Source organism: Carettochelys insculpta, chromosome 9 (genome assembly GCF_033958435.1).
Source record: "Carettochelys insculpta isolate YL-2023 chromosome 9, ASM3395843v1, whole genome shotgun sequence".
Lineage (NCBI taxonomy): Eukaryota > Metazoa > Chordata > Testudines > Carettochelyidae > Carettochelys > Carettochelys insculpta.
In genome coordinates, this window is record NC_134145.1 from 34,567,874 (window position 1) to 34,581,100 (window position 13,227).

The 13,227-nt window shown below is 43.7% G+C and overlaps 1 protein-coding gene across 1 annotated transcript in view; it reads left to right on the forward strand.

The window, feature by feature from the left end:
- The first annotated feature begins 6,360 nt into the window (after window positions 1-6,360).
- LOC142018030 (very-long-chain enoyl-CoA reductase-like) overlaps window positions 6,361-13,227 on the forward strand; it is a 29,982-nt gene continuing 23,115 nt past the window's right edge. Inside the window, exon 1 of the mRNA XM_075003470.1 lies at window positions 6,361-6,461. Within this exon, the coding sequence (XP_074859571.1) occupies window positions 6,435-6,461 (27 nt within the window). The 5' untranslated portion in view covers window positions 6,361-6,434. The remainder of the gene's footprint in view (window positions 6,462-13,227) is intronic.

A 13,227-nucleotide genomic window follows, 5' to 3' on the forward strand; every position in this document is an offset into this window, starting at 1 on the left:
ATCACAAATGTTAAAAAGTCAGTATCTCAGGAAACAAATGATAAATATATATATATATATATATATATATATATATATATATATATATATATATATATAAACAGAAGTCCTGATTGTCACAACACTAATCTTTTGTTTTCAGGGGTGGAATGATAAATCCCTCATATAACCCTTCCTGGTACCTGGAATTTGCTGCAGCAAGCTTGTATTTGTCACTGTCTGATGAGCTCCAGTAATGTTTAACAAAAGACTTGGAATGAGTCCAATGTGCTGCAGCTAGAATGGAAGAAAACAGGTTAATGTTGTTAGATGGTTAAACATCTCTTACTGATGCACCAGATCTGGAGAGATTAGTACTTGCTTGTTTCTGGGTGGCCTACAGCCATGATTTAATAACATTATCCTTTCAGGCCTATTGTAGCCATCAGAAAAGAGCTTAGTTGCCCATTTACAGTCAGAAGAACAGGAAACTAGGAAAGACACTTTACAGATTGAACCAAATCCATCACAGCCCCTTGAAATGTAAATTATAAATATTTTTGCTGAATCTACATCATACGTTGCTTTATAACTTGGTAACAATATATGATCTCTTACCCTCAACAGTTTCTTTCCCAGCATTTGAGATCAGAAAACTTGGGAATCAGCAGTCTGTAAGCAATTCTAATCTGAGCACTTATGCTGCATTAATTGAAATATTACCTATTGTTTATTAAAGTGCCCAAGAGAGTAATTCATGGCTGGATTTATTTGTTATAAATATTGACTACTGCTTTTAAATTTTAAAATCAGGCTTAATATTTTCTTGGCTTTTTTCTCATTTTTCTTTCTTTCTCTAGGTATTCATAACGAGGACATTTTCAGCTCTGAATTGTAGTTTGCAATCACCAATGGAATTTTAATTGTGTATGTGTAAGCAGAATATAAAGAAATGCTTCCATTACAGTTTTCTGAAATGGGGGTGAAAAAAAACCTTGGGCATATGTATGAAAATACAGTTTGCTCTTGTGTATTTAGATTTGCTAAATATTTAACTGATACAGTGGCATTTAACATATTGTAATTAATTTGGTTATTGTGGAACCACATAATATTAATACTAAACACAGAAATTGTAAAATGTGGTTATCTATGCTTGCAATTATTGTGTAAATAAAAAAAAAAGACTATGTTTATTCTACTTCAGCTGATGAACTGTCTCTTACCCACAAAAGCTCATTACCTAATAAATAAAATTGTTAGTCTTTAAAGTTACACAGGACCACTTTTTGTTTATGAAGCTACAGACTAACACAACTGCCCCTCTGAACATGTTTAACTTGTTTCAAAAGGAGAGACACTGTCAGTTTAGACAACCTTGGAGGGACCAGGAACCCTTGCTAAAATTCTGTAAAACTAGAGGAGGATCAGGGCTCTGAGCCAGCAGGCTACATGCACTTCTGGTGCAAGCTGTAAGAACGGTTTAACCTCTTTCTTGCCACTGTTCAATGACAAAGCTAAAATAGTTCCACAAGGAGTCTCTCACAGTATTTTAAATTTGTTCCAATGAATGCTGAAGACTTCTTGTGGCTGGACTATGCTTTGGACCAAGAGTTAAAATTACTAAAAGCTAAAATCACTAAGCTTTGCCCAGAGCCCCCACAAGCTGGTGGAAGCAGTAAGCAGCTGCCCAGTGGGAGCAGCAGTGTGGCCATCAGGGCAATCAGCAGGAGCAGGAGTGCAGCCTGCGGTAGTAGCAGAGCAGCCAGCAGGATGGCTGGTGGGAGTTGACCACAGAGGCGCCACAATGAGCAGCCAGCAAGGTAGCAGTGAAGAGCCGTGGGCAGGTGGATCACAAATGACCAGTGGACTGAGCAAGAGGCTGCTTTACCTCCCCTACTCAGGATGTGAGATGAACCTGGCGAAGGCAACCCTAGACTCTGGTTCTGCCTTAACCAAGGACAGTAACTGTAAGACGGGTGCAGAGAAAGGTTGGGCACATGAAAGGAACATTTGGGTTGATGAACTTAAAACCCTTAGAGGAAGAGGACATTGCCCAACCTACTTGGGACTGGCCTTTTATTCATGGTTTTGTTTGTGAACTCAGTTTGTGGTGTTTTCCCAGATTCATGTCAAGTTACTTTCCCTGCTTCTATTAAAAGTTTCTACACTCAGATGCTGTGCCTGTGAGTGGGGAAGCATTGCCTCTCAGAGGTGCCCAGGGTTGGTGCATGAATTTCCCAGATTACTGGGTGGGGCTCAAGCCAGTTCTCCATTGGCTGGCTGAAGCAAAACCCCTAAAAATTAAACCTGGCCCTGAATGCTGCTGTCTCCACCTGGCAAAAGGGTTACACTTTGGGGACTCGTCCAAGATCCTGAGTCGGTATCCTTCACAAGCAGATGTTTAATGATTCACTAAGTTGGGAAACAGTTATGTTGGTATTTTGAGGAAATTACCATTTGTATAATGGCTGAGCCATCAGGTTTACCGGGGTTTGGCTCAGAAGCCTTAAGTTCAGGGGTTACAGCCTCAGCTGATGATTGGGCCGAGGCACTGGGGCAAATGATAAAGAAGTGTGTGCTGTTCCATGCTATGGGAAGCTCCCATCATAAGTTAAGCTTATTTCCCGGGGCAAAGGAGTTTGAACCTAGGTTAGAACATATCACTGAAATGCTACAGTAGTGGGCTGTGTCAGACAAAGAAAAACAAAAATGTCTAGTACAGAGTCTCCAGGGCTCAGCTCCAGAAGTGATTTGCACATTGAAGCACAGTGTGAAGGACTGCCTAGAGGCCCTCACTCACACCTTTGGGTGTGGAGCAAGTTATGGTAAGTTCCTTAATTCTCAACAGCATGAGAGGGCTGGGTGGGGGAAAGGGGTGGAGAAGGCAGAGTAAGAAGGTTTCAGCCTATATGCAGAGACTGAAAAGGCTGCTTCAAAGAGCTGTCATCAGGGAACAAATGACTACTAAACAGATGAATCATATGTAATATGCAACAATAAAAAAGTAACATTCTTTTAATTAATTCAAAATTTACTTAAATTTCATTTATTATTAAAATTCGATTTCACCTCAGAGCCAGATTTGTGAGTTCATTAACTGACTAATGCCAGCTAGAAATCTAGATTTTTCTTTTTCTTTTGAATTATTCCACCCAAGTCTAAATTGTCTGTTATATAATTGTCAGCAGAGAACTTTGCAGTGTCTCCATGGGCCTACTTTGCCCTTTTCCTGAAGTCCAATTTAATAATTTTGGGTCTAGGGAAAAAAACACATTTTATTACTTAGCAAGCACTGGTGTTAAGAAAAAAAATATCTACTGCATTATTCCTGGAGGCTCAGAACTTCATAACAACTACTGAAGCATATACTGAGAAGAGAACAGATTTCATAAAACCAAATCCTTAATCGTATCATTGCTATCAATATGAGATATGGTACTGAACAAAGAAGGAAAGATGTATTCTGGTTCTTTATGCTAATGAGTACATTTTTGTGAGTCATCTCATTAAAAACAAAGTAGGGGCAAAAGTGGTGTGCTTGCTTTCTTGAACAAGTTTTGTGATTATATTCAGATATGCAAATTATCATATTGAATCAAAGGCCATTAAAGCTTCACACTGAGTACTCAGAGTAGGGCAGCATTTCCTAATTGGTGTTCCGCAGAACCCTGGGATTCATCAGATTGAATTAAAGGTTCCACGGTCAGGAGTCTGCAACCTGTGGCTCCGGAGCCACATGCGGCTCTTTAGGGATTTACTCGCTGCTCTGGATGTTGCTGCCACTGAAATAAGGGAACTAAATGTAATTGGTTCAATGGCCAGCAGGGCAGTGGAGGGATCTGGCCGTTAAGAAAATTACATTTAGTTCCATTATTTCAGCACGGCAGAAATGTGCTGGCTGCTTCTAGCAGTGGCATGGGATCAGGGCAGGTAGAGAACCCGCCTTAGCCCCACTGCTCCACTGGACTGTTAACAGTCTGCAGTCTCCTAGATTGGCTTCGGAGGTCTTCTGGAGATAAGCCAGATTCCTGTAGACTCCTGGTGAAACTGGGAGGGTTGTGTTGGCAGCCCTATATGACAGGGTCCAGGTGGCCCATCATTCTTAGTATGCGCCCCTTAAATTTACCAGGATGAGAAAACAAGAGGGGAATCCACAGAGATTTTGGAGAGATTGATTGAAACAAACCCAAAGCATTGATTTCCAATGACTAAACAGGCAACTGCATTGCTGGTTCCAGCCATAAACAGTTCCAGCCATGAGCTGTGCATACTAAGGGAGAAAAGAGTTCAGGAGACTCGACAATTTCTCAAGGACATAATATTAAGAGCACAACCTCATACTATTGCAATCCAATGGAAAGAGAAGAGAAGCCTCTCCTGAAAATGACCTGAAAATGAAAATGGACAAATTGCTAAGGTACAGTATAAAAAACCAAAAACAAAAAAAAAAGCCCAAGCATGTAATACCAAAATCTAAAGTCAAAGGCTACATGTACACTTACCTGGAAAGTCAACAGCTGCTACACAATGTTTAGTACGCCAACTGCGTATGAAAAATCCATTTTGCAGCTGTCAACTTCTGTGCCTGTCTTCATGGCAGAAGGCTGGCAGGAGTGCTCCTCCTGTCGACCTACCTTAATCCTCGTGGCCTGTGAGAAGTTCTGGGGTCGACATGGACCCTGGAATGCATGGTTTTGTACATGCACAAAACAGCATCCTGGAAGATCAGACCCAAATGGTCAATCTTCTGCGTCCAGTGTAAATGTAGTCAAAGACGCAAATGAATTGACCTAGCAAGGGAAATAAGAGACAATAAAAAGAGAATCTTTAAATACATTAATGGTAAGAGAAAAACAAAGAAAAGAATCAGTCCTCTTCTTAGCGGACAAGTAGAAAAAAATGAATCAAGAAGGCTGAGATGTTGCCTATTTTGCTTCAGTCTAACATGTTAATAATTAGATATGAACACAATTAATATTCATACCAGGGGAAGATATTTAAGCCAAAATTGGGAAAAACATTGGCAGGGGCTGATGAAATACATCGTAGGAAACTAGCTAAGCAATTTTGGAACCATTATTAGAAATTATATTTAAGAACTTGTGGCAGATAGGTGAGTTTCCAGAGGACCAGAAAAGAGCAAACATAATACCTGTCTTTTAAAACAGTACTGGAAGACCCAGAAAATTATAGACCAGTCAGCTTAACTTTGATTCCTAGAAAGAGTCTCGATCAAATCATTAAAGGATCAATTTGTAAACTCCGAGAGGACAGTAGGGATGCAAGGAATAGCCAGCACAGACTAATCACGAACAAACACCAAGGCAACATAATTTCCTTCTTTGATAAGATTACTTATCAACATGCTGCAGGCCGGAATTACTAATTGTGAGGTATCTTGATTTTAGAAAGGCTTCTGCTATACTCTCACAGGATAATCTCACAAGCAAACTAGGGGAGATGTGGATGACATGACATTCCTATAATGGGGATACACAGTTGCTTGAAAGACTATGAAGAGTAATCACCAACAGGTCACTAGCAAACTTGGAGGATGCATCACATGGGAGCCTAAAGGGTCATTTGTGAGTTCTGTATTCACTGACTATCTCGATTAGAGATGGACAAATTGTTCTAGCTATAAGGATATTTAAGATCCGGAACAGGCTTTCAAGGCAGGCCACGGAATCCCCATTACTGTGAGTTTTATACCTCTCAAGGATGGTCTAGGTCAGGGATGTGGGAAGTGAGGGGCTGGCCCCCTCAGGGGTGTGTGAAATTTAATAAGGGGGGGTACAGCATTATGGGCTACTGGGTGTCAGGTTCACCTAGCTCATTAAAAATGTTGGAATATGTTACTGTTTTTTATGTATGTGCATTCACTTCTATATCCTGAGTAATGAAGTTTTTATATTGTATAGATGCTTCTTGTCTTGCACATGCCAAAAGTATGTTTTTAATAAACATAACTGACATTTCCATCAGGCTGGATTACATCAGACATGGGGGGTGGGGGAGACGCTCCTGCTGAGTGCAGGGAGGAAAAGTGGGGCCCGAGGTAAAGAGTGCTCACCCCCGCTCTCGGTAGACTTGTCCCACCTCAGCACAGGGGAGGCCCCTGCCAGCCTTTCACAGTGCGCGCCTCCTCCTCGGCCTCGCTCCTCCGCGCCTGAACTCGGGTCCCCAGCGCGCAGGCCAATCAAGAGATGCCCAGGGCCCTCCCCTTCCTTCCGTCCCCGGGCTTAAAAATTCTGCTGCCGAGCGGCTGTTCAGGGCGGCGTTGTCAATTCTTCTCCACGTGCTGGTCGTAGCCTGGCTGTGCTGAGCTCAGCAGTCTGCAGAGGGAAGGAAGGAAGCTCGCTCCAGCCGCACGCAAGCCACGGGGCAGCTCCTGCTCCGCTCCCTGTTCTGGCGGCTGGAGCCGGGCACGGCGCTCGCAGTCGGCCCCCGCGATGGGCAGCAGGGTCACTTTCTTCGAGGTGGGTGCCTGGCCCCAGGCTCAGGGCAGCAGAGCGGCCGGCACGGGAGCGAACGTGCGGGGGCGCGGGGTCCTGCGTCCGCCCCAGCAGCGAGGCTCGGGGCTAGGAGCGCGCGCGCGGGCTTGCGCTGCCTGTGCAGCAGAGGGCAGGGTGGGCTGCGGCTTGGGCTCCTCTCGGGGGCAGCGGTGTCCCCATCGCCCCTGCAGCGAGGTTGGAGGTTGCTCACCGCTCGCTGAGCGTTTCGGCAGCAGCTGGAAGTTGCGGGCTTTTGAAACGGGGCGTTGATGTACTTGACTTTCATAACGTGTACGCTCAAGGCTGACCCACCGCTGGCTTTCCCTGCCTGCGTGCGGGGAAACCAGGCCACGGCCCCGAGCCCTGGTTCAGAGCCTGGCTCCAAAGTGGCAATAGCGCCCCCCGCCGACTTGTTCTGTTGTCTCATCCGTATCGCTGTCCCCAAGTGGCTGTCTTTTCTTGGACTGTCTCTCTCTGGCCCTGAGTGCTCCAACTTAGTATTTTTGAGCGGCCAGGAGAAGTGCGTGGGGTCCTCTAGCAAGTTAGGGAGGTGCAGAGTCAGTGGTGCTCATCTGTCTCTCTTTGCAGCATTTCCTCATTCCCCTGTTATGTTCACCCTGCCCTGTTTTATATATTTTGCTTGGGGAAAGGGGGTGGGGGAAGCAGGCAGAGAGAAATGTCATTGACAACGTACATCTCTAGCTGCTTGGAAGATCCTTGGTAAATGCCGTGTGCTGTGTGTAGTAGGAGCCTCTTAAAATATAGCATGGAAGTTGAAAAGCGCATGCCTGGTGTGATGGCTTAACTCCTGAGGTATTCCAGTACAAAAGCACTGAACCCCTAGCACCTGTTACCAGCTTCTTTCATCAGAGTCAAAGACTTCTCTGTTTATAAAGGCAGTTGCCCATTAGTCATTTACATAGTGTCTGCCACACTTCATGGTATCACAAACTATATATAATAACGGTCACTGATTAATAGAACTGTATTTTGTCATTCTAGAGTACAGATGGGGAAAGATGAAATATTATTGGCTGTTTGTAAATGTCCATGGCTATAGATTTGAATGATGTACATGATTCTTGCATTAATGTGTATCAAATTGAAAGTAATCAACAGCTTCACACAGAAAAGAGGTAACTGTGTTTAAATCTAAACTCAGTGTCACAAAAGGGCCTATCTTGCCTTTTGATGTAACGCAAAGAATCTCCATTTAATCAGCTACATTAAACATTCTAATGGCTGGAATATGTCCTTATCCACTAATAGAAAGTTCTGAAGACTGGCTCATGTCAGAGCAGAGGAGCTGGAATTTCAAAATAATGATTACATAGAAACTATCATTCTTGATGACTTTCCTTTTTTTTTTTTTTTTTTAAACAACCAGTCATTCCAGATTCTCCACCTAACAGTGAGTGCAAAAGTCTCTTTAATAAACAGGCCCTGTACAATGCAAAATTATCAGTAAAATATCTGCACCACTAAAACCTAACTGGGTTTCAAATCAAGTATCTGAAAAGATGATTAAATAGAGGAGCTTCAAATCCTATAGCCCACAATTCTGTCTTTGACTAAAATTTAGAAAACGCGTTAGATATCGCTAGCACCTAAGCTAGGTTTCTCTGGCCCTGCATGGGTGCAAATGATAGAGAATGCATAGGGCCATCTGAGGAAGACCTATGCATTTACTATTTTACACTAAGGAATTTTAAGAAGAAATTCCCACTGGCAGTACCAGTGGTTCTGCTGCATCAGTGTTAGCCTCATTAGCACTAGCATTAACCAAACAGCTGGCAGGTTCTTGCACTTTTAGCACAAGGTAAATTATATCTCAGCAGCCCGGGCTGTAGGGGCCAGACAAATCAAACTCTGCTACTTCTCCCTGAGGAACAATGTGTGCCGTTGCTGGGCCATATGCTTCAGATTGGCTGCTAGCGCTGAGCTGGCTGTCTGACTGCGAAAAGTTTGAAGGCTCCATCTTCTGGAGTGGTGCAGTGGCAGCATTCCCCTGGAGATCTGAGAGGCGTTAGACCAGATTCAGTCCATGTGAGTTGCTGTTCCTGCCAGATTCGGGGTATGGGTGATGGCACAACCAAGATGACTTTGCATTCTTCAGGTGTCAGGGAAGCAGCATACATTGCATTGCTTTGTCAGTGTAAGGGAGTAGCTCCATAGGGGATGGTATGCTGTGAAGGCTCAGATGCAAAGTGCCTCTGCCACTGCCCCTGTATCTTTCAACATGTCCTCTTATCCCAGAGGACAGTGTGGTGCTGGTATAGCTGCTTTATGCAAGCTGAGGATTTCCTTTACGCAAGAGGAATTCTCAGCTTTCCTGCGTGACGTGGAACAGTGCAAAAAGATGCTGGAGGCTGAGGACCAGGCCTAATGTATCTCCCTCAGGCAGAGGGAGCTGGCCCCCAGCTGCAGGGCTTCTGGGGTTTTATATGGAGATACACATTTCACAGAGCTGGAAGGGACCTCAGAAGGTCATAGAGTCCAGTCCTCTGCCCTCTTGGCAGGACCAAACACCATCCCTGACAGATTAGGTTTTTTCTTTTCTTTTAAATAGCTCGTTGGTTTCAGCATTGGCCTGCTAACCCCAGCATTGAGAGCTCCAGCCTTAAGGAGGCCACTTAGGGGTTTGGGACACAGATTTAAAACAAAGAAAAGCAGGGCCAAGCACTATCCCTGAGATGAGCATACAGGGGACTGGACTAAAGGACCTCAGAAGGTCCCTTCCAGTTCTGTGAGATAGGAGTGCTGGATAAGGGAGTTTCAGGCTACACTCCAGAGGAGGGAAACTGGTTTGTTCGTGACACTTAGGGCTCCTCTGAATTAAGACAATTTAGGGACTATTTTATATAACATTAGTGCACTGGAAGTAGGGAATTCCAACACTTATTACACTGGACTTCAGTCAGGATTACACTGATGACACAAGTGTTACTGTACCACACATTGAAGCACCTCTTCCCAAGAGCATCTTTGTACAGAAATCAGACAGTTGAAATTTGAAAAGCTCTGGGTGTTTTCATCGACTGGCAAACGTTTACTACGCTGTGGAAAGCAGAGCTAAATAAATACAGTATGCCAGAGAAGCGCATCTATATTTTTATTGTAAATGTACAAACTGAACACTTACATCCTGAATAATTTATATTTTTTTTCCCTAGCTTCTGACGTTAGTATGTTTAAGATTTGCTGAGTTCTTTGGAAATTCTTACATAGTCATTAGTGGGAGACATTTGGTAGAGACACAGCAATTTAAGAAGTGACAGCTTTGCTGAGCTGTGTGGCTTTTAGAACAAATTACATCCTTCAGTTGCTGTAGACAGAGATCAAAAGCATTTTTAAAACAATACTTAATGGAGATCCTTTGGAAAAAATGCCACTTTGAGAAATAGGTGTTGCATGACGTTGCTTGGCATAGTCCACCACGTTACTTGAAGCAGGGCCCCAATTCTGCAAAGAGCTCCATGGCAAAATTGAGGCCTAAGGGTGAAATTCACAAAGGGGTTTAGGCACTGCAACACTGGAAAAACAACAAAAGCAACAGTGCAATCGACAAAGCATGAGCTAGTTGCCTAAGGTTCCCTATACAAGGAATTGAGATAGGCACCTTACTGATATCCCCAAAGCCAGCATGCTTGATGGAAAGTGGCCTAAAGTAGCTTATGGGAGACATCGTGTGTGTGTGTGTGTGTGTGTGTGTGTGAGAGAGAGAGAGAGAGAGAGAGAACGCACGCAAGCGAGCACTAGTCATCTATTGGAGATAAACATAGAAGTCTGGACTGCATAGAGGTACTTAGTTTTGCTTGTGATCCATGAACTTAAGGGTGGCGGAGAGGGGGAAGGGTAGCGAGGCACACAAAGTCACCTACTTGCATGAGAGACCCTAAACAAAAAAAGCCGAGGAAGGAGTAGCTGACTTATAATCTGTAGCCTAGTAGATAAGGTATTCATCTAGGTTTGGCAGACCCCATTTCAAGTTTGTCTCCCTTCTAAGGGGGAAAAGGATTAAAGAAGGAATCTGCCATTTTCCTTTTACCTCCTGTGACATGGGAAGCTGAATGCCTAGCTTTCCTGGGTTGTGACTTGGTGCAGAGCTTTGGCAGGAGACCATCATCTGTCCTGTGACCATGAAGCAGCAGTGCTTGCGTTTCAGGCAGGAAAGAGTGCCCTGAGCGCTTGAGTGGGTCATCAGTGTTTTATGCATAGAGGGGGGAAAACAGTACGTACTAAGTTGAAGCTCCCACAGACAATGTTTCCTCCAATTATTTCCATCCATGTGTAGAATAAATCTTGTTCTGGGCACTAAAACGTGCAACATGCACCACTATGAGCAACACAAACCTAGCTGTGGGCACTCTGCTAACCAGCCGAGCAGCACTGGAATCTCTCTTGAGCAGCTGCACGAGTACACCTCTTACAGGGACCACTTGCCTGCTGGGTTCAGTGAGAACTTCATGGACTAAAACAGGACTTTTGTACCCCAAACCCACGATTTAGACACCTGTGTTTCTCTGTGGATCACACTCTGTTTCTCCCTCTTAATACTGGATTTGTTTGGTTTGTAGTTTGACTATTAATAACGGTACTTGCCAGGTGTGGAATATTTTAGGGGAAAACAAAATGAAGTTGAGAAATTGTAACATGAACCTAAAGATAACTTGAAATCTTACTTTTCCAATTTTCATAATTTGCAATTATAATTTCTAAAAATTATCTACTTTTTGCAGCATAGAACACATAGTCTAACTGAAGAAAACTCACTGACTGCAAGGAGAGCAGTGGAAGTCTCTCTCAACACAAAGTACTATCGAAGGGACAAAGTCAAAAAGCTGGAAGACTGATTTAGCTCTACTCTTTTTTTCTTTGATACAGTAATTGTCTTGTGAAGAATGTCCAGATAAAGTGCCTTCAGTTAACTTGTCCCTTTTAAGACTCAAATTTAGGGATGTTGACATTTAACTGGCTAAATGGTGATTCCCCACCCTAAACTGATGAGGCTTGCCGGTTATGATCAACCAGTGGGGGCAGGAGCAGCCCCCATCACCACCCACCATGGGCAGGCTCCAGTCCCATGTGCCCCTCCTCCTCCCCACCACAGCTGGAGGGTGATCCAGCCTGGCCAGAGTAGCCTGTGTCTGTTGTGGGCCTGGCCCAGATGCACCATGGGCAGGGGCACTCCAGCCAGGTTAGAGCAAACCCCCTCTGTGGCAGGGGGGCTGGAGCAGCCTTCCCAGCTGCCCTTCCTTCCCATTTAATTGGCTAATTGGTTTACTTAACATTTCAACCAGTTGACTAACTGAACAGTATTTCGCATCCCTAGTTAAATCCTTAATAAACAAAGTACATTTAACGTATCGGTGTTCTGGGTAGAACAGTGCTTGAAATCAGGCTGGAACTTATTGCTCATGCTATGGGTTTAGCAGGATTTCCCTAACTGGTTTAGGTAGGGAGCTGATCAGAAGAACAGCGTCTACTGGCAAAACTCCAGTTGCCCCTTCAGTTTCTGCTGACCTGAGGTTGTCATTGCTATCAATTAAGTGATTAGCCCTTCTGGCTATGAAGATCGGCTTTGTGTGCTGTTGCCTAGCATTGTTGGCATGTTGCATGCCCTGTTACAAAGGCGTCCCTTGCTCTACTGATCTCTAGATTGCTGGACTCAGAGTAGAATGCTGAGTTTAAATGCCCTGGGCAGGGCTGCTTGGACTGCAAAGAAAACTAGAATTCACTGTTCAAAACAAGGTAAGGCAACTATGCAGCTCTTAAAGGGACTCCACCAATCTCAAACCCAGGCTGCTGATTGAAAATGGCTTTTTTAATTCAACATTTAAGATCACTTGCTGAAATAGTTCATAGAAAAGTTTTCTGTACAGTTCATAGAAAAACCTCCTAGTTTCTTCATATTGTGCATTTGACAATGTTTTTCTACAAACAGTTTCACTGCTTCCCCTTAAGTCAGTTCGGCCAATCATCTGTTTGCAAGGATCGTGGGAGGGAAAATATTTTTAAAAATAGGAAAATCTGGTTGTGGAAAAAACACCACTTGGCAGGAAGCCTCAGTGTTTGAAACTGACAATTTCAGATCGACAGCATTCTTTCAAGAGAACAAATGCAAATTGTTTTAAATATATGGCTTTGGACATAAGTTTCAAACTTTTGGTACGTAGGAGTTTTGCACATTGAGCCCTAGGTGACCCTTGTGCATTGAAAGCTAGGGTCTGTAGCAAGCAGATTCTCAGGAGCTTTTCCCCTTTGTCTTATATTCATTGTTGCCTTTGTCCTATGAACTTTAAGTAAATGATCTGTGCCAGTGAAAGCTGTTTCAAGCACCACCTGTCCATATATTGCCTTATAAGACCCATAGGCTAATCCTGCTCCTTAGCAACAGAAAATCACAAAGAATAAGAATCCTAGTGGCTTCAAAGTCCTCTACTGCCACCTTCAGCCCCAGAGATTTTAGGCATTATTTTTACACTGGGGAAGAGAACAGGTCTCCGAGCATGCCCAGGTTGACAGCCCTATGCTAGTGGGGCTCCAGCTAGCTAAAAATGTCAATACGTATTGACAACATCTTTAGATAAGAACAAGATTCTCTGGTCTAAAGCCATTTTAAAAAGTTTCCTATAAATCAGCTACTTCATGCGTATCTTACAGAGGACTGATATGCCCTGCCATTCCTGCACAGGTCAGACTTGAAGAACAGCTGTTAGCTTGAAAGCTCATGTTTCACCACTCGAAGTGA